Here is a 22,717-nt window from a genome sequence, read left to right as displayed (position 1 = left end):
ACGCAAACGCGGGGCGCAACAAAACAACAATTTGAGCAAGTCTTTACAGGCTCGCGTCCTTGGCCAGTCGGGGGTACCACGGAGGTCGATCATATTCCTTAAGAACACATATCACAGTGAGTCACGGAACATTTACCATCGTTACCGCTGGAAGATGTGCTATAGCTGTCTCATTATCTATCTATTCTATCTCTATTATTTGCCTGAAGCCATAAATAAGAGGTTCATTAGTTTAATCTCTCCTTTTTATACTGACTGTTTTTGTTCAAAATGCATAGGCAAATTAATATATCGATGCTTCAGTCTGATCGCAATTAATGTTCGATAGAGTTGCCTATATATATAACACAGATGCGCTTCGTCTGTTCAAGTAACCCCAAATAAAATCAAAAAGCTTAAATCAGTTTTTCTTCGACTCGGAAAACGCATCAAGTGCTTCGAAGCAAGAGACAAACTGTCAGTCAAAGGCCGTATACGCCTGAAGCCCTTATATGTTCTCCTTCCTATTTGAGGTTTGTGCGTGTTGCCAGATTGCCCGTTGTTGTACCTGCCTACTTCGATTTCCCTTATTTCAGACTTCGATCTTTTATACAGTACTCAGCGTACCTTAGTGCAGATAGTTTTCGGGAAAAAAAAACACTCAGACGTTAGAATAAAGAGCACAAAACCATAATGGTCACTATTGCAGATCTTTGCAATCTTTTACCATCATCGTGCTAGTATAAGGTAAACAGCAACAGAATATAGTGCATATTAAGCACACTGTGTTAAGTAAGTGATCACATCATATCGTGTCATCGTAAACATGCCTCGATTCGCTAAATGCCCTTGTCTTTCATATTAGCGGTCACGCACTTCACTCAAACACAGTCAGGCCGCTACAATAGACGGCATCTTTCAATGCTCAACAACAGCTGAGCTCAGACACTGGTTCCGACACTCCGTTCGGCCCAGAGCCATACCACGACGACCCTGGTTGAATCGTTGGGCCAACGTGTTTCGGCAAAATATCCCACCCACCATACCCACAAGCCACAGAGACAGCTTTCAGGAACGCCGTCAAACGTTCAGACGGATGCATCAATAGCAAATCAAGTGATAGATACGGCAATTGTTGTTTCGTAAGTCCGTTCCCACTCAGCGCGTGTGCGTGTGTTACTACGAGTGTTTGTAGTATTAACGAATGGACCCTTGAAGTGTCAGCTGACATCTTTTCTCGTTATTGCTGGCGCGTCGCAGCGGTCATCGCAATTTATACCCGTATTGCGATTATTCCATTCATTGCTCACTCGCTGAACAGTTCAGTACGGCGGTCGTGGCAATCGGGCCTTTCTAAGCGATAGGCAGAAACGGACAGTTTTGTACCAAATCGAAATATAGCTTCTGTTGCTGCATGACTGATCTGCCTTCCAAGCCAGCCTTTACAAATCTCAAATGATTCATGACCCACATAGCCACATGTATATGCATAGTTGCTTGTATAGGAGTGACGCAAGTAAAAAGGGGACCTTTTGTGATATGCAAACATTCATTTTCACTAGAAATTAAAAAATATGTAAATCATTAGAAGCTATACAGCTCATTTTAATAACTCCGTCTCCGCGGGCTCGTTTTGATTGATAATGGCTATGCATTTTCTACGTAAGGATATGCCGAGCGCAGTTTTATGCAGGCATAGTAGAATAGTATCTGAACATAGATCGCATGTATTTAGCTTTAAAAACTGTGAATTTATTAATCTTCAAGTACTCAGATGAAGCTACAGATTAGTTTTATCCTGTTCGAGGTAAAGCTAAAAAACCTTATCTAGTGTCTGGTCTTGACGTATTCCAGTGAAGTATAGAGTACCTGTCGCCGTCAGAGCAGTTTGAATTCTGGCTTGTCCCAGCTACATAGAACAGAGTTCGTCTTTATTTGCCTTTCCCAGCATTCGATGTTCCTGTTGTTCATTTCACGAATTATATACACGAATTTAGATAAGTCAGGACACGAAGATGATAGTTTTATCTACTTTTTGCGGTAACATGTGTCAGTGAAGTGATCTTTGAGCTGAAATGTTAGTGCCACCTGTGCCTTCCTAGTGTCGTAATATAGTCAGAGCTTTTTCCATCAGACTAGAACACTAAACAAGTTTCCAATTATTTTAAAACTATTTAATTTGGACGAAATCAACGAAGGACAAAATAATAAAGCGTATCGATGTTGAACGTTCGTATATGCGCATTACACATTTTCCTTCTTTTTCGGATGAGACAGAAGCATGTCTAGTTCATTTGTTACGGCTTTGAAGTTAAAAATGCCGTCTCCGCTAAAATCACAATAAGCAAAGGGTAATTGTTACGGTAGTCACAAAATCGTCATAAAAGAGATCAGGGGTTGTATTGCTAAAAACCAAAAAGGCTATTCGAACAGACCTTGCGTGGGGTTTCCCCAGTTTTTTGAAGTCCTAAAAAAAAGTTAAAAAAGTCTAATCCCTCAATGATTCTTACGTCCCTTTTTCCTATATTAGTTATTTTATGAAGCTTGTATTATAGTGCTATGGTTGCTTAGATAGACAAAGCTGTATTTTAAACGGGGCAATAAGCTCATACCAAAAACTGAAATAACGCAGTGATCTTTCAAAATGGAAAAGATCGCTGCGTTTAAATTACGAGATACTTCACTGTATTGAAAACGGCTGCATTCGGCGTTGTATTTACATTTACGAAAAAGGAGTGAGCGTCAATCGTGAAGCGACGTAACCTGGGACTCCACATTTATGGGTTCAGCGGGTAGGTATTTGCGACAGGCAATCAAATGATAACAATGTACGCCGACAACGCCTGATCACATCTTGATAAAGCTCCGCTGGCTCTTTAGACGAACTATGTAGGTTCTTGTGAGTACAAACATGCAGATTTACTATAACGATAATAGAACGTCTGCAAGAAATAATGAAATAACCTATACGTTTTCGTGTATGGAAAGGATACTCTCTTCCAATTTACACCCCCGTTTTATGAATTTGACATACTCATCCGAATGCAGCCATGACAACTGCTGGGTAGAAATTTTCTAGCCAGATTTTATGTATGTACGTCCATAAGCAGGCTGTCTGCACGACAGCAGATGTCCGTTTTTCCAGATATCGTATAAAGCATGCAAGATACAAGTCAGCCACATTCAGGTCCGAGAAGTTTTCGAACTCGCGATTGTAGTTGTCTTCTTGTTGATGTTTATGGTTCAAATCGGCAAAGAACACATGTCGCATCTGGACCATGGTTACAAGCACCAAATCGATCGGTATTGTCCAGTGCACCCATTACTCTCGATCACTTGTCGATGGATTGATGAAGCACCTTATTCGATGGCGAACTCATCCGCTTCTTGGTCGTCCTTGATATTCGGGATGGCCTCCTTGAGAAAGGGTTATGCGGGTGATCAGTTGGGGGAAAGAGGACGGCCAGGGATGCGGTATAAAGAGGAAGCACTGAGCCGCGAAAGCCAACAAGAAACAGTGCAACCATTGACAGATAAGAAGAAGAATATAAACAAGAACGAGTGGAAGAAATAGACCGTAGCAGTTCTTGTTGCTGATATCACTACGGCCGCTGTAATCCATCTGTAAACATGGTACGAAAATATAGACTTGCGCCGTGATCTCTATAGTTTGTGCTTCGATCTTTTTCTTATGCTAGCTTTTGAAAGTGCGGGCTGGTTTAGCTAGCGTCGTGCATCAAGTGATAATGTGTAGAGATAGAATTTTGAAACGATAGCGTCGACGTAAGTGAACGGTTATGCAGAGCTCAAAGGACTAACATTATTAAAGTGTGTCGTCTTCCTGTCTATTTTCTACTGACTTGACCTATATGATTGGTCGTTATGTTCTCGACAAATACTGGTTGGCTGATAGTTATGGAACGCTGGCCAACAATAATAAAGAGTTCTTAGTCTCGGTGGGCTAGAATATATTGATGATGTCTTTGCCTACAGATATTTCAAAAAATAGAAATACAACATTCAAGTGTGCCAAGCTATTCCATGAACACTTTTATAGTGCTCTAGACCTATACGGTTATATACTTATAGTATGCTCTCGAAACTCTACAATTCTCTAGACGAATCTGGACGTTTTTTGCCGACTCAAATCTTGTCAAGTTAGAAGTTGTAAAACATTGTAACATGCATTATTTTCTATGCCAACTTCAACTTGAAGATTGAAGTTATCATTAATCTTAGCTCTAAAACCTCACTAATAACAATCCGATTACTTCGAACTTCGTTTTGTAGCGGGGTGTACTCGTCACGCTTTCGTGTTTGGTGGCAATCGTCGTAAGCCAAGAAGAATCATATCCACCTCAGCCATTCGAATTTTCCTATACAGCTCAAGACCCTGAAGGATCGCATTCGCATTCACAACAAGGTGATGGCGCCGGAAAGGTATGGACAAAGAGTTCTAGAGTGATACCAATGTGTGGCAATAAGAGTGTGGCACCGACTTTTCCAGAAAGAGTTTATGACCAAGGATCGTGCATTCGAATGATCGTGTGTAACTTTTTGTTTTTCAGCTTTAGATTATGGTGGAGGCTACACTTACTTCTTGTGTAGCAATCACCGGGCACTTCTATTAATCTAACTGATGCACGAAGTTTATCCATGATTATTTATTTTAAATACTGACGTCACCGGTTAAACGATATTATTTACATCTGTGTTTCGTTCTGGAGTCTGGTAAAGCCAAAAAGAAAGAGGCTCTCGTTTTCTGCTTTTGCTGTTCCACAACGAAATTATCCGTAGTGTAATTATAAGTTTAATATAAATAATTAAAATATAAGAAAATGACGAGAATTTCATTTAGAAAACTCACTTTTTTCAAATGCAGGTAACTGGTGAGTACACTATCACTTTGGCTGACGGCCGTTCGCGAACCGTGAAGTACACAGCTGATGAGAATGGTTATCGTGCGGAAATCATCACGAATGAATTAGGAACCGAGTCGAAGAATCCTGCTGACGTTACCATCCAATCAACTGCACCAACTGGCGCGGAAGCCGCTCTACAAGGACCCAGCGCGTCAGCTGCCAAGGCTGCCGCTTCGTATGCTGATCCCGTATACGTGCCGTACGCATACGTTGCAAATCATTACTAAGCATATGGACGCGGATTTATTCGGCGGTTAACAATTATGGGAACACAAAGCCACCTTTCACTGAAGCGACCCAGGCTCATACGAGGTTGAGTTTTGTTCTCAAGAAGCGACCCATACAATGGGCTAACCTCCTTTACTCAACCTGCAAGCTAAAAAACTATTTTACCTAAATATGGAGTAGGTGCACACAGTGGTTTCCATGTCACCTAGTCACAGAGCTGCCCTTTAACACAACATTACGGCAGTCCTATCTGTACCTAACCGAATCTAGTCCTCATCAATAATAAGCTCCCTATTAGTACACAATTAAAAATTCTATGTGTGCTTAATGATCGCGTCCTATGGTATGTTCGCTTCCATGCTTTCTTTCATTTGCACCGGTTCGTAAACACTTCAACTCTGTTCTTTTGATAGCTTCTTTCAACAACCTGCTTATATTCTATAGGTAGCTTTTTACTCTACACGCTTCCAAATATCATCATAAACGCGTCCATACGCTCCGCTTTTTTGCCGCATGTACATACAAAGAGCTTAATATAAAAATAAAAAAATATTCAACAAGAATTTTCAAAAAATGTGTACTTTGTCGTTGTCGTACGTAATTGATGTCGGACCTTCCAATAAAGCCTTGGCAAAAGTAGACTTAAAAAATAGCTTATCTTCGCAAAAGCTATCGATACCCTGAGATTAACTATTTTGACACAATGGGAGCCGATTTGAAATATACTATGAATTGAAAACGAAGTGACACTAACATTGGTCAAACGTGTCTGTGATGTAAGATGACGCTAACAGCTAAAATATTGAGTTGTCAAAAAATATAGATGTTTTTCTAGCTAGATGGTTACATATCTCAGGTAAAATGGGTAACGTTGGATCGGCGTTGACGGCACTTGAAGGCCTTGAAAGACCTGAGATTTGGCAGTCGTAGATATGTTGAAATCGTTCGAATGTTTTTATTAAGATTTGAAATATAGCGGCTTGAATATTAACACGATAAAGGCATGTACTGCCTAGGTTTCTAAAACGTGCATGCTGCCTGCGACGAAGATGCATCATCGGAAAAAAAACGACCCAAAGATGATTCGATTATTTCCGTTCTGAAAATTTTGATACGAAAAATGATCCTCATAGGGATTCCACGAATCGGTAATGAAATTATTGCAACAGCCACAATACCATCGCGGAACTAAATATCCACTACTGACCACTCTTAAATCGTCTAAAAACAGCTGGCTACAACAAAAAGCTCCGTGCATGGCTGCACCATGAATTGACGCAAATGACTCGTTCATATTTCGGTCAGTGAGACTACAAAAACGCTGCGAGATCGAACCATTTACAAAACACAACTTTGCTATTGGCCTGGGTAGCCTGGGGTCCAAATTTTTACAGAAATTTCACTCATGCTCTACTCTGAATAAAAAGATTTAAGCATTTACTTCGTGCATTCATAGGACCCAAAGATCAGCTTCGAAATGACATTTACGGTTTTTCTTTATATGTGACTTTAAAGATATCTGGTTAGAAAAATAAGGAAAATTTTTTTTGATAACCCAATAGTATTTAAAATCAACTGAGCCTCAGCTCATACAAGAGCAGCTGTATAAATGGTAGCATATTTAAGGAGTTCCAGGACTAATGCCGTAAGTGAGAGATATATCCTATCATCCAGATTCTTTTTCTTCTGTTTTAACTATCCCTCTCCTGATACAATGAGCATGTTATACTGTCTTCTTTCCTTGGCACCCCTTATCAAATGCGGAACTTAATACAAATTTTATATCGCATGATCGATTTTTTTTATGTCGTAAAACAAGCGAACGATCTTCTCTGGTTAGTACGACAACGACCCCGGTCTGACTTAAGAGAACATTGGGTCTGCGCAAGGATCACACAGCCTGACTAAAACTGATAATGGCCGTTAGGTGTAAACCGCAACGTTTGCGTCGTAAAGAACCTGCGAGGTATTCCGTTAGAGCTAGACTTTCTAGGCGGACGTGCTTACGTCATTATCTGGGAAATGCGTTAGCCATCATAGAATAGCACGCTATGAAGTTGTTAGGTTGCGTTTATTTGTTCGGCATTAGCAAAAATCAGCCGGCATGTATTTGAGATTTTTTCCACGTGTTTATTCGCGAGTTGATACGACCTTATAATAAAAATCCTCGAAATATGTAACTTCCTCAAACAAGGCTTTACTCATTGTTTGGCATCTCGTATGTAACTTCACACGACATCCGGTGAATGACTTTGACGTAACAGTTTATAGGATTTCGTGAACGCAGTTTCTTAAGTTCATCAAGTCAGCTGGAGACATCATGGTAGAGATGGTCCTTCATGGAACTTCAGCAAAATCGTACATAGGATTTAACTCAGATCACTCAGGCAGAAACTGCAATACCCGATGAACGTTGGAATAAATGGATAGTTTTTGAGCCGTAGTGCGATGATAGGTCACACCATCTTGCTAGAACCATTCGCTGTCCATATTGAAAAGCCTTCATTTTTCCTACACTGGACTATTTATCGTCGCATAAAATAGAGTCCTACTCCATCTGAGAGGTCATCTTTGTAGCAATTTGCACCAAAATCACCGGCTTGAAGGAAACTTGTTCCGCCTGCAGAAAAATCTACGGTACAAATTTGAAACAAGAATCGTTCTGTTTGCTGGTTTAGAAACCAAATGACAAGCAACTGAAGACCTCAGCAATCGGCGGCAACTTACGTGGAAAGGAACTGCTGACCACCCTCGCGAGTCAGGTTAAAACAGGTTGAAAATTTTCGACGCTTTGTCACTTACATAGATACTGTACTTTAAGTAGGGCTTCACTTTTTACGTTTATTTTGTAATTCGCTCAGTAGCAGTTATTTAGTGGATCGTTGACTCTCGCATATCGATACACAAATATGAAATTTGGAATAAAAAAGCGGTAATCCTGAAAATATCCATATTTTATAATCAAAATGCGCAAACGTATAAAGTTTTTAGCATCAATGAAACTCGCAGATGAAGCGCTTTTATTTTTCTTCCTTCTTTCCCTAAAAGAATATTTTCGTTATCAGACTTCAGTGTAGTATTGGTTGAACGTCCACGGAGAAACAAACAAAGCCATCCCGAGAAATTGCTGACGCATTTTCCAACTCCTTAATTCTAGACAGTCGGTCGATTACGTAGTATTTGGTCGATGAAGGTGCCAGAAATACGTCGCTTATTACTTTTCCGTTCTCGAAAGTAAGCACCTCTTTCTTTGAGACCGGCTTACCCTCAGTACTGTGAATAGACACGATAAGCTTTTTTTTAACTGGCCATGCGAATGCGGACGGTTTATTTACTGGCAGACGAATCATCAATGCTACATACAGATCTTTGTCAGAACCCGGCTGAACTTGAGCGAGAAGTTCGAAGACATAGCCACTAGCCTTCCATTCTTGCCCCGAATCGCTCCTCTGGGCCATGCCGGTTTTCTGACACTGTGTACTCAGGTCGAGCACTTGCATCCAGAAAAAGCCTTTGTTTTCAGAAGTTGGACCGGAAGAAGCTGTAGAGATCGTTCGTGGCACCGGAGGTACGGGTAAACCTGCACCTACAGTTCGATTTATGTCCTCATGCTCGACTTCACCTTTCCACAGATGATCTTTTATCTCGGCCAGATTGCCCTCAAGACCACATCGGCATGCAAATTTCAAAGTTCGAAGAACACGTTCGTTCATTTCAGTCACCGACCCACAACAGATCTCTTTACAGCTGTAACAACGTAAATCTATTCCATCTGCATTTTCGACAGCCATACAGCAGCCAAAACAGAAAGTGTGACCACACGATGAGAGAATCCTTTTAGGCGTAAAAACCCCACAAGCATCACAAGAGCTTAAACGATGCGAAAGGGCACCCAACGGAGTCAGGGGAACTCGACATCCCGGATTTAGCTCCGGAGGAAGGTCACGCAAAAAAATCTGTAACGGCATAAGCGAGATCACAAGGTTATGGTATAATTTTATGATTTCTCGTGTGAAAGAAGGTTATTATATTCATAATTTCGCTACTGGTGATAATTACGAGCGCGTAGTTCTCCCTCAGAAGCTGGTTTCGATTGGGCTTCAAACGTCCCATGCGTCTGAACAATGAAAACAGTTTCATGTTGAATTGTGAAGTTTTATTACTGCTATTTGTACTACTAAGATATATTACTTCACCTTCGAAAAACGAGTTCAATAGAATGTGTTGGTGGAACATACAAGAAACACCTGATCTCGCATATATGGACGGGTTCTGGCGGCCGACCCGAATAAAACTAAATAACTATGACGTGGCACAAGTACTACCTTAGAGATTGCATTTCCCCGACGAGGAAATTGTCTGAGTTCCATTGCCAAACTACGCAACTGATCTTTGTGTCAATGGCTACCAAATTGATCACTGATCTAGATATTGAAGCTACTTGTTTGTTGTACGAAAATCACCTCAGAATAACGCGATAACATAATAAGCAAAACTAGAGGGTCAAATAAACGGTGTTAGATGAGAGGAAATGCACAATTATCGTTATCGTTGGCGAAGCGTATACAGTGTATCAGCACCGAATACTTAGTGCAAAATTTCTACTTTTATACTTGAGCCATGCAAATGAAAATATGACTGTCTATGTAGCAACACCGCTGTACATATATTACGAGACATGCTATGCATCTCTTGTAGAATTCAATTTATATAATTAGCCAAGTGAAGGGGTAGGTTTCCGTCTAAAGCACCATAGCAAATTGGTTTGCCGGGTATCGCCTAGTTTAATGTTTACACTCATAACAACTGGTGGGTTAAGGTCTCCAAATTCGAAGCCTTAGCAGACTGCTGAAGAAACAACCTGTTTGATATCATCAGGTAAAAGTGTAGCTGAAGTCGATTCGGGGTTCTTACCATAGAATATTCGTAATAATGGTTATGATATTAGACAAACTGTTCGCTGGCACAGTAAATCCGATCATTTTTACTTTCTACAAGGTGGTATTTGAGCTCCAGCAAACACTGACAGGCTGTTCATCGTGGCAGGCTACTCTTAATAATTGAAGAAAGCCAGTTCTGAAACGAAATAAACTCGTCATGGGTGACGCGGTGCGTCGCTTGAGCGAATGTCAACTATAATCCTGTTTTTCCGCTAAGCGTACCCCCATCGAGGTTAAAAGCTTTTTTTTGCCCGAGAACAACTGTCTTCATTATTGCAAGTTTTCGTTCGGCTTCAAAAAGATCCGAGAAAGGCTTCCATGAGGCAAACTGGGAAAATTTTCAATAGGGTTTAGACCTGAAGAACTCGAAAGTTAGTTAAACGGCTTAAAATTCATTTTTATATGCCTAGGTTTTCGATACAGAAACTAATGGGTGTTTTAAACAGAGAACCATTAATTGCCAGGAATTAGGTCACCCAGGTAAGCTTCAATGGTTAGCCTGAGATTTTTTGCGTTTCGGCATTTTTCCTAAACTTCTTTTTTTTGTTGCTAGCGTAGTTGTTAGACTTTCGGCCTGGTACCCTGAAAACTGAAAAAAATAACTGAATTTCGTTGGAACCTTTGTATGCAGTGTCTTTAGTAACGAGTTCATGCATAGCAGTATTTCTTGGCGCGCGATTAAAATTGCAAATCAAAAACTAAGTACTTTCAAAAATGACTAGTTAGTAGTTTAAAACCTGAATTAAGTTGCGGTGAATTGTGGTTATATTAGACGAATATGATCCCCAGAATAACAGTTGTAACTTATACAGAAAATATCCTTCCCGCTTAGGTACGGTTTTAGTAATAACTCAATAAAATTAAGTCTGCGTTCAGATACCCTATTCTGTATATTTCGACCACCTCCACATAATGGCATTGTGGAATCTTTGTAACAGAACAAGTCAAGCTGAAACCTGGTTTTTCTCTGCATATAATTGGCAATTATCGTATAAGAGAATTTCGGCCAATGAAAAAAAAGATTCACACAATGCTATATTTAGGCCACTTACTGTTTTTGGCCCGGGTCGTTCTGGAGGTCCACTGAAAATGCATGGCAGGGTGTTAGTTGGGCGCATTTGTAATGGTAAGGTTCCTAGGTGATATCTTTTATTTCCTCCCTCGTACCGCCTCTGAATCCTCACTCTGATCTTCGTAAAACAAATCTCACAAACGGGGTATCAAAAATTTAAAAACATGATTCGAATTGCACGACGATGAATGTCTTTTTTCACGAATTAAACACAAATCGTAGCCCGTATCGCAGTTGTTAGCTTTTTTCGAAAATAAACAAACGCCCCGATTACGTGTGTAATCGTCTTGTAATTGTTAGCAAAAATTCTCTAATGTCTACTTATTAATGGTCTTTAGCCAATATAATTCCGCCTTTATATTCCCCGATGTAGATACTGGGTGTCGGGCTACTTCGGGGTGGAGAAACAATTCTGTTTCTCAGTATATTCTTTCGTGGTAACGCTGAAATCGGGTACCATCATCTGGAAGAAATGGTATTCGTTCTATCGGTGCGATCGATCTTATAATTGTGCGTACATAATGCAATGCCCGTTATAATTACTGCATATTTATTTGGAATATGGCGCATAACACTGTCGTGCGTCAAATAGAAATGTTTCTAAACAAAGATGTCCAAACAAGCATATTTCGCGCGCCTGCTAAAGTTTTTTAAACGTCTGATAGAATCCTCATTAAAAAAAAAAAACAAAAAAATGTTAATATCAAACATTTTGGCGTTTCACATACCATATCATGCAACGCTCATTCAATGTATCATGACGAGAAACGACTCTGATATTTACCTGAGCTAGCTACTAAAGCCATTATTATTATTTTGTAGGGGTGGTAGTGGGGAAGAACTGGCAATTAAGGTAATGCAACGTATCCATAGGACTTCTCACGGGTAATCATATCCCTACAGAGAACTGGAAAATCCTGTAAAACTTAACTATACGGTTGCCAACTTACGATTCCAAGCTTATCATAGTATTTCCAGATGAAGCTTATTGTCTTGGGTTGCACCTTTTTTTGCTTGGACACCACTCTAAAAATCTGCCAGGTTGCTTAGAATATCGGCCACCGTCGGCTTATTTTCTCGCACCTAGTGATTTCGAAAAAAGTAAGAGGAACACTGTGACGTGAACTCGTGAATAAATACCGCAGTTAATAAATTGTACGTTAGGCTAATAGTTTTTATAAAACCCCGCAACTTAGTTTGCTTAAGGAATAGAGCTATGTGAATTCTACAAGTGGGAGTTTTGTAGATATCATTCATTTGCACAATTGTTTATATTTCAACTAAGGATTTGATTAGTACTCTGTCGTGTCGGACACTTAACGTTGTCTATCCTATGTAAATAGTGCTATAATCCATTTCGAAATGTCAGAAAGACAGGTTACTGCCAGCATTCAGCAGCCATAGACTTACTGCGGTTCACATAAAATGCTGCAATAGTTTACTACATTACTACAGTTGCAGCACAGAAAACATCAGAAAGGTTCCGCAACGTTTTTTTGCCAATCAACGGGCACCCGTAGCTGTGAGTCTTCTAGTTCGAATTCAAATGGACGAAAACCTTCACTAGTTGACTCAGCTACCAGCTTTGTTAATTTCTTTTTTACACATAATGGATAAAGGCAATTATCAAAAAAACCGTTGCACTTTGAAGATACGTTGGCAACGTAGTTGGGGCTTTTTGGTCACTTTATTGGTTTAGTCACATTCATCAGCCAAAGCATATGGCAGGTCCAATAAATAAGTATACTTGGACTAACAAAAAAGGGGAGGAACGATAAACAATACACATACAAGGGGAACCCCATCGATTGAGCCATGGGACATTATAATTACTTCAAATTTCAAAACGCGCGTTTGACATTCAGTCTAAAGGGTAAACTTTGTTGCGAACCGGGGAAATTCACGATGTAAAGCTCGGCTGGAAAATCTATGAACGCATTTATTTTTATCTTCTTTATTTTCTCTAGAGAGACATATTTTAGAGTCAACACTAGAGTACTGCCTTCCTTGAGACCTACCTTGAACGGCGTTAACGCTGACTCGCCTGAAATTTCGTTATCATTTTGAGCTGACGCCGGCCGCGTAGCATCTGTAGCTTAAAGATGGTTATAGCAGACACCAACAAAGATATATCGTCATGGCTGCCTCTTCCATTCATCAACTCGGTCTCCTTCGGATCAACTTTTGTTTTAGAATACGGATACTTCTTTTGAAACGACTAAGACATTCCGTAGAAGCAGCCAGATCAACCACGAAGAAAGGACTTTGCAACCACAAGGTTCGCGGCATGATGTTTCGGAAGTGAATTCAAATATGTGCCGGATCATAAGAACACTTACATCACACACACATGTATACTGTGGCGCGTTTTATTGAAGCACGTGACTTTGCTTTCGCTCAAAGAAGGCATTCGCGATTATTCCGTAGCCTACTAGCCGTTCACGTTGGATTATACCCTTAAGATGACAAAAAAAAACTCCTGCTTTGAAAATCCAGATAATGGTAACCAGATATCTCATATATTACAAAACTTAGCTGCACATCTCTGTCTCTATGAAACAGCTTTAAGGTCTTGCGGCTTACTCCCATGTTCTAATTAATAGAAATTTCACACGACAGGTTGTTCACCCAAGTCATGTCTTCATATTCTGTGAAGAAAAGTATATATATATATATAAGACCCTGTAATGTCCAATCATAGACGCAAGTCCGACTATGATATTTTCGATCGTATATATAATTGAATCTAGAAAATTCCTTCGAGAACTGCGTTAACATCGGGTCGGACGGTTAAGCTCCGCCAAAAGGATATGCAAAACAAACGTGTGTCTATTTGAAGGTTTCCCAGTAAACAGGTCCGTTGACACTGAAAAATCGTTGGGACCGGTAATCCTAGAAAAAACCTACATGTCTGTATATATATGAGAATATTTATGAGAGTACAACGAACAGATCCAGCTATATATTACGATGTGTTGCGACATTACTATATTGTGCAGTTAACGAAATACTCAGGTCATACTTTTTAACAGAAGAGAGATCTCCTAAACGCTCCTAGTCAGTGTCGCTGACTGTTCACATTATATGTGGGGCCGTTCGATATCGGTCGCGGCATGTAAATGTTGCATAATAATACTTGCTGCATATCATATATGCTACATCTGATAGGATATGTCTAACCGGTGAACTGATTCAAAGAAGAAAATATAAAAAAGAGAGGATTATATAAATGAGAACCAATGCTATAGTTGATCACAGAAACGCAACACAACGCTTGACATTGGATTTTTCTCGCGGATGGAGACTTCTGTTTCTGTTACTAATATAATCATTAGTATTAAAAACACCTTAGTTCAGTTACCACAAAAAGCGATACCAATCACTCAGCGATCCCTTGAAACGAACTGGGACGCCAACTCAAAAAAGCCGAGCTATATAGGTCAATTAAAATGTATTAAAGTAATAAAATTTGTAGTACAAGCGAAAAAGGTCTCATTTCCACGGTTAGGTAACATATTTTTCGGCCAATAGTTGATTTTTCCACACAACCAACTAATGTTGAAGATATTTTTATTCATTCTTACTATTATCTGGAGGGATCTGATGCGCTCGTTCGAAAAGTGTATAAAGGAGCATTGCGCACGACTTTTATGTGTGGTCCCGTTGAAGAATGTTGTCTAAGTTAGGACCGTTCCGGTACTCCTTAAGGGCCGGTAGCCAGTTTCTGCGATATCGAGGACGGCTACCCCTTTGAACGGTTTTTCATTTAAAATAGCTGTGAAATTATTTACACAGAAGCACAGGAAAGTGGTAAAACACAGGAAAAGATGAACACGTGTCGCGCTCACAGATTGAGCCACAAAGCTTTATAGATAGTCTCCTGTAACCAAACCCAAAAAAACCTTCCAAAAATTTTCGATAGCTGCCTGTGTTTTCTTTCATTTCATCTGCGTATAAATTTCAGGTAGCTGGTCGAGCTAAAATTGAGTTTTACAAAATACACAGACGAATGCTATAATCATCATTTATGCATAAACTATAGCTTAGTTGTTACCATTTTCCATTGTTTAATCTGAAATAATTAACTATAACTTTAGTGTAAAGTTTATGTGATTGATGCTCTCCAATGCTCCGATGTCTTTAGAAACGTCAGAACAGCCTATCTGATTGCCTAGGTGTTCGATTCAATATCTTGACAAGTAAGCTGAATTATTTGTGAATCAAAGCAGGCTCGGAGTTGCTCGGGTTAACGGATGAGAACTGTTCTACAAGTTGTCTAGCAGTGTCTTCGTCGCAAATCGACAAGGGTAACACATATAATTACATATCATTGTCTTGGGACAAGATTTCGTGCGACTACACCAAAATGTTGTGTGATGCAGTCCAAACTAAAATCAAGGTATAACATGAATGCTAAAAAAGCACTTTATCCTTTAATTTAGACATGCTTGTCTATATGTGTGTGTGTACACAAACGTGCACAGTTTCAATCACGAAATTCTACTCTATTCGAACTTTGCTAAAACAAAAAAGAATCCGACCTTCTTTATCTTTCCATCTATATATAGCAGTGAACAAACTTGCAATCAACGAGTTTTTTTTGTATGAAACCTATTAAGCAAACAATTTTAGTACGAGGGATGCGAACATGGCGCTTGTAACTGCTAAGCAGACGATGTGACAAGGGAGACCTCTTCAAAGTGTCAACAACTTACTAATTTTTACATGCTGTTGCATCCTTAATGGATAAGCAGAAGTAGGTTTGTGGACTAAATCGAATGCTTAGTCTGCTGTACATCAACTAATCGATGGTATTTGTAGCTTACTACCTAGAGCGGGAAGATAGCTTGAAGAACAAAATATTTGCATTTTAAGTAAATCCTGAACCGTTGTTGCATCTTTATTTAATGAGGGAATACATTCATATAGGTAAAAACTAGAAAAGAACACGTTAACTAATCAAACCGCTCGATACAACGCTTTTCTGACCGCTGGGCGCAAATCCATTAGACGCAATCCTAACTTCTCCAAGGGTTCTGATTTCTGTAATGTCCAGGAGACGCATGAGAAACGTTATACCGAATTACTTATAAAATACAATATTATGGCGAATTTAGAATTAGGTTATCCCATTTGAGATTTGTAGAATACAGCTGTATCATCATTTTTCGATAGTTTTTATTTCTAAATAGTGCATGTGTCTTTATCGCCTGATGGGATTATATTCTGTTCGTCTATGAAAGTCTATCAATTTGTCTATGAAAGTTGAGAGAAGTTTTCGGTATACATCTGAAGAGGTGCGGAAGAGCATTCTTTCGAAAATTCTATTGTATGAGTTTATAATACCGTAGCGTCAGTATATGTAGTGTATAATTAAGGTTATTATAGTCATGATTTCAAAATACCCTGTAGCACACCTATACTGTGTGTACTATGTAGTGTTGAACGATCGTAGAAATTATATTAGCGTGCACCCCTTTTTCATTCTCATTCTTTCCTCTCTTTTGTACTTTAACAAATATGAAACGAAGACTCTGCAATTGTCAACGAACCATTCCATAACTTCTGATTTACTTCATTTATCTATATGTTCAAGCTTCTGGCAATATTGCAACAATTAAGATTAATTAAGCAAAAAAGATTATTTCAGACAGGCAATGCTGTCTGCAGTGGAAAGCAAATAAAGCTTTTGTTTCATCGACTAGTAACATATTAGATTGATACGGGTATTTTATAGCACCAGGGGAATGCTACATGCAGGCCTTTTATACCAATGACTGAAGAGAGCACAGTATCAGCAATCGTAGCCTTAATCGACAGCTCTATACTTTGTTTGTATACAAACACTCCCTTGTTTGTATAAAGCCGATTATAATATGCCGATTATACTGTTTGAAAAATGATGCAATATTGCTGCAGTAATACCGTTACTTTGTTTTGATTACCTTGATTCAACTATTTCACTATCGTGATCTAGTCATCCTGCGGTCTTCGAGTTAAGTCCCACTCCCTTGTGCTAATTATTTAGTGTTACCATCACGATTAGGTCGTCACTGATTTACGTTACCCGTAGTTTTTCTACATCTAGAGTTTCATGTGATTTTTAGGAAAAACAAGGCAAATAAGCAATAGAGAAGTACGTGTTTCTTCTTTCAACGACTTGATTATTGTTTATAGCATACGCCAGACTTAGTTTCGTGGTAAAAAAATAAAAATCTGTTTCCTGAATCTAATTTGAAAATCATATATGTAGAATTGGAAAATAGAGGATGTTTATCGTAAACGTAGATGTTTTGTAAATCGTCAGCCGTCCCAATTGTTGATGCAACTGGTTAAGTTCCTCCTTCCTAAAGTAAGGTTCCTCTCAGACTGCATTAACGGCTGAGAAGAAGACATTTTCGGTACTTTTTGGCCTAAAAAAGATTTCTTTGAAGACGTGCCATTTGCACCATGGTGGCTTCACAAAAACGATTAGGGCCCTTCTAGAATAAAAAAAATAGATAAACAATTATCTAACTGATACATGACATTAAAGCTGCAATAATGGCAGAGACGCGGTTGTACGACAGTACTGGTGAACGAGTATTGGTTTTCTTTTTTCTTTTGTAAAGACCATGCCTCAAAAGGCAGTAGTCATAAAGTCGGTACTGCATTGTGAAGTATAACTCAATGCTACTTAATGTGGAAACTGCCACCCTTGTACAAACATGTATTTGAATTTAGATTTTATCAGCTTACATGAAGCTGTTGCCGACACCTGTCGTTAGCATAAAAAAAATCGTGCAAAGATTGCCAGCCTTTCTTGTAGGTCAGTTTTTCAGGAAGTTTGCTGTCAAAATACGTTGTGTCAGCCTCTAATAACCGATAAATTAATTTTGCAAATATAAAGAACTGCCCACACTAACGATTCCGATTTGCAAGGTATATTGAAATTTTTCTATTGGCGATTTGAAGGTGTATCTGTACACAAACAGTTCTCTCCGCTACTTTGGTAAGCCATATTATTTACCCACTTGTCTTATGATTAGAAATCAAAGAGGTTTTATACTAGCATGTTGAAAAGCTTAGATTTGCCAATTGTTAGGCCCAGCGACCTGTTTTCAAACGACAGCTGGAAGCTTTTGAGCACGTTCAATGTAAACTGGCTATGCACATAACATAAGAGTGTAACGGAATCCATAAAGAAAACCTTAATCCTTGCTCTCTTCCTAGTACTTTACGAAGTGTACATATGCTTATGCATGGCCGCAATTGAAAAGGTGGCCTGAATATTTGACCTTCATGGAAATAATTACCACCACTAGCCGACTATAGCACCCGCTAAAACAGAGAGCAAAAACTCTAGTTAAAAACGGAAAATTTACAAAGCACTTCGAAAGCGAAGCTGAACATCTTCATGCTGTAGGTAATGCTACGGTATTTAATTTCAATTTGTGTATAATAATTGCTTCCGCCCTGACTAAATACAAGAGGCCTCTACATACATATATGTAAATGCACACATGCGAACGCTTACTTTTTTTTTTAAATATTGATGAAGCACATTTCCCATAAAGACCATGCGGAATATCACCAATACACAGTCGATTCCGAGTTAGACTTTTGTGCCTCAGGCGACGTTACCATCATACAAAGACTATATATATACAGCTCGTATGAAAGGCCAGTTCTCTCAAAGGATGCAACTGTGCTCATGTAGCAATAAGTTGACCCTTAACTTCTGTGTTGACGGCTATATCGATAACGGTGTCGTGACCGCTAGCTGGTAGAGCTATAAGTCTTTGCTAAGCCTCTACAATCGAGACCATTATGTAGGCTACAAGTTCTTACACAATGCTATACAATTCATGTGGTCGAGGTTGTTGTTGTTAGAGAACTCTTAAATGACCTCGCTGTACGGCCTTTGTTATTTTCGCGTTTTTTTTAAATAAAGGCCCTACTTTATTAATCGTATTGAAAACTTCGCCCGCAGAAATAATTTCAAAATATAAAATAGAAGACATGACCGTGTAGGATAAAATCATTTGCAGCTATAATGCGATTGAACGGTGAAAAAATTCTGTGCCCTTTACGATTACTTGTGTTGGGTATCGTTGGTATTGAAAACTTCTGGAATTTTCAAATTCAGTGAAGTTCTTTATAGGCTATTTGAATTGTCTGAATCTGTCAGATCTAAGCGACGCATTTCATTTCCGATCTAATTTTCCTTTAAAATTTAGCTGATAGTTTCCATATGATTTACTAAGTTAGCTTGATCCTAGTCTTTATTTGGAGCATCTTGAGGGCAATCATGAACATTGCATCCAAGGCAGCCTGAATTGTTGAAGGCATAAGGTAATCTTCTTGGACTCAAAGAACTGTTGCTAAAATCTGTTGGCAGAAGAACAGTAAGGCAATTCTGATAATTTAATTAGCAAAGGCCGTGATCACATTATAGGCATTGACCGAACTTGTAAATGGTCAGGTCCACTTAGTACAGTCCAGCTTCTTCATTTACCTTTATAAAAGGTACCAACGGGCTCAGACGAGATGCAACCAACAGTGATATTTACTAGTAGGCGCATACGTAGCCTATAATCAAGGATATACAAACATTTTCACAATGCATTATTATTACTATATATTATCACCTTCAAATAGGACGCACTTAGCCACGGCAGGACATATCATCCGTGTGTTCACTTCCGTCAACGAGGTGTACCACAGTGACTTTGACCGGGATTCCGAGTTATCAAATTGTTGTTAATATATCGATTTCTCTTGTTAAGTTGACCGCATAAAAACTGGCCTCGAACAGTAAGAAATCGCTTAAACTATGATAAACTGCTTTAATTTCAACGAAATATCAGGAGTATAATTTACAAAAAAGAAAAGTTCTGGTAATGTAAGTATCTATGAGCCTTAAAGACATATGCAAGGTTCACGTTACGGATAGAGAATAGGCTTAGTTCGTTTCGATCACGTAATGCATAACGGCAGCTGCGAACGTCAAGTTCACCAGAGGAAATTTCACCAGATTCAGTGGTAATAGATTTAAAAAGTAGCATTTCCAGATTTTTTTTGCGAGGTACTCGCAGATAGCAGAAGGCGCATTGACAGTTGTCCTACAACTAGCAAGGTGGTTGCGCAACTGTGTCAACCGTTGAAATGGCAACAGTAAAAATAGCAGGGCCACTGCTCAGCCTGTTTTCAAACAGGCCTTCTCCACTGTCGTTTTGCTTCTATAATGAGACGGCCCCAAACAACACCGAACGTTTACGTAGTGTTTTCGCTTCCCCCATTCAGAAATTAGATCCACCTAAATATAACACAAGATCCATATACCTACTTCTAAACACTTTTCTATACGAGTCTTAACAAAAACCCTGTGTTATATCTATTTCATATATATTTGAAATTCACAACCACGCCAAAGAACGCCTTCCATATAATAGTTCGTAGCTCTATAGGAATGATTAAATAGCTCAGCATATATCGCAAACGCAGATTGGAAAATGTCCTAATAGAAAAACAACACTATAAACATAAATTGAATGAATAGCCTCGGTCCAATGAAGGTACAAGGATCACCAGGTGACTGATCTAGAACCTGTACCGACTAGGTTGCTTCCCACTAAGTGCACTTGCGTAGAATTGGATCAGGCCATCATTCCCTTCATTAACTGGCAATTGTGAACGTGGCTACCCTTTGAAACGTTAGGCCCGTGGGAGATACGGCCCGCCGTGCTACTACATAAGCGTACACATGTGTTTTTTACTTGCTCAGATTTGCTGTTCAATATGCTATCGATAGTATTGAGAATATCTGAATATATTGTGAAGGCAATAATTCTACTGTTCGGAGGGAGCTGGCTGTTTGTGCGATTGAAATGGCAATAATACAGCGATATCAAAAAAACAAATATCTATTTAGATATTTCACGAGCTACTTTATATACAGTTTAACACTATTCAAACGCGACCTAAATCCACATTTTATTACACTTTGGCTTCAGAAACAGTCTGTATTAGACAAGGAAATTGTCACCATAACAGAGAAGGGCTTATTTAGAAAAAGTTTAATTTGGCTAGAATAAATATATTTTTCTTTCGAATTCAATAATTTTAAGATATCGAGCCAATACTCTGTTCTATTTTTCTGCCTGCCATTTTTTGTAGGTCTTATGCTAACTGAAATAAGATCTGTGTTCATTTTCTTCTATATGTGTGCATAAGAAAGCCTGACGTATTTAAATGAGTTGACCTATCTTCTTCCTCCTCTTTTCCTGTAGGTGGCCAAACTGATTAATTAAAAACATAGAGTCAAACACCTTTCTACAACTTAAATATCAACTTTGTCCAAATGAATCAGCTTCACATATTTTATTTAAGTATAGGATAGAATTAAGCGTTCGTTTTCTGTGCAGATTTAGCTAGCATCTCATCACCCTAATCTTATTTCTATTAATATTTAGAATGTCTATTATAACTGTCACAGTGATGTATATGTGTGCTTCTTTCTAATAACTCCCCAGTGCAATAAAGGGATCCGCATTTAAAGCGTAGTTACTACTCCCAACGCAGCTGCCCCTTTTTTTGACGATGATAAGACTAATCCAGCCTGATCCAGAGTACCGCCAATATGCGGTACCCATTGCATTTTTAAACAGTAAGTACAGTCATGACTCGCCATCTCTAAGTAGTAAACTTGTACATTCGAAATATAACAATAACTTACAATATATTTTATATCTAGTTTCGGTGTGTCTTATTTGATGCATATAACGAGTGAAAAGTTGGTTAACTTGTACGTCGGTTCGGTAAATGAATCGTTTATGTGCAGAGTTTGACATTGTATCGTCTATACAATCACCTTACACAAGGACATACATGACTGGGTTCAATCTAACTCTTGTCCTTTTTGCAGATATTCAGCAAGGTTAAGTTAGTTCATTCCAGGCGGTAGATCTAGCGTTTAAATGAAAAAGGAACAAGTATCAAAATATAAGGATAACTCTGTTGTTACAAGCGTACGGGTTTATAGGTAGATTTGATTCATTGTTTCCAAATGAGAATATTTCTACACGGTTAATCAGGTATTTTGTGCTATGCTCCTTGTCGACCGTTAGCATGCTCATTATATATTATGTTAAATAGATTCTCACTGTGCCCTTGTCGCGAGTCTGCCTAATGGACGATCAATCTGCTTCCGCCAGAAATTCAACACAGAGGGAAATTTTGCTTTATCTCAATCGGGCTGTCAACGGCCAACGCACCAACGGTCTCCAAGCTACCAACAGTTGCGCCAGAAGTGCCGTGTAAACAACAGTAACGAACTGGGTTCGAATACCTGGTACGGAATCCCCAACCACAGTTACGTATTCAACATCATTTAAATCAAAGCACAGTCTAGCTCATTGCCATGTCATATTGTCTTTTGCTAGATGGTTAACCATCACTCAGATGCCTGACATTTTTTTTGCCAGAGACAATAATTTTTCGCTAGAATTTGTAACATCGATTAATCTAAAAGCTACGAAGCTTGTGCCCGTAACGCGTGTCAAAAATTCAATATTTAGTCACCTTGTTGTTGGATG

General features: G+C 39.0%; 2 protein-coding genes across 3 annotated transcripts; one reads left to right on the top strand and one right to left on the bottom strand.

The window, feature by feature from the left end:
• Positions 1–3,456: 3,456 nt before the first annotated feature.
• Positions 3,457–5,703, top strand: LOC111247352 (cuticle protein 10.9-like). The gene is made up of 3 exons (XM_086984135.1): positions 3,457–3,612; positions 4,270–4,419; positions 4,862–5,703. The coding sequence occupies exons 1-3, from the start codon at positions 3,610–3,612 to the stop codon at positions 5,126–5,128; spliced, it is 420 nt and encodes a 139-aa protein (XP_086840261.1). The 5' UTR covers positions 3,457–3,609; the 3' UTR covers positions 5,129–5,703.
• A 2,405-nt stretch (positions 5,704–8,108) lies between these two features.
• Positions 8,109–13,311, bottom strand: LOC111247068 (uncharacterized). Of its 2 annotated transcripts, XM_022797613.2 has the most exons (4): positions 13,160–13,311; positions 12,092–12,224; positions 11,122–11,152; positions 8,109–9,085 (listed from the first exon to the last, which is right to left on the bottom strand). In XM_022797613.2, exons 2-4 carry the CDS (start codon positions 12,106–12,108, stop codon positions 8,198–8,200), a joined length of 936 nt encoding a protein of 311 aa, XP_022653348.1. In that variant the 5' UTR covers positions 12,109–12,224; positions 13,160–13,311; the 3' UTR covers positions 8,109–8,197. The 2 variants fall into 2 exon arrangements, with proteins under 2 accessions (XP_022653348.1, XP_086841034.1); XM_086984908.1 differs by lacking the exon at positions 13,160–13,311 and having other exon boundaries at positions 11,122–11,259; positions 12,092–12,220.
• Positions 13,312–22,717: the final 9,406 nt, after the last annotated feature.

Source organism: Varroa destructor, unplaced genomic scaffold, assembly GCF_002443255.2.
Source record: "Varroa destructor unplaced genomic scaffold, Vdes_3.0 BEIS01000003.1, whole genome shotgun sequence".
NCBI classification, from domain to species: domain Eukaryota; kingdom Metazoa; phylum Arthropoda; class Arachnida; order Mesostigmata; family Varroidae; genus Varroa; species Varroa destructor.
This window is presented reverse-complemented; position numbering and strand designations above follow the sequence as displayed.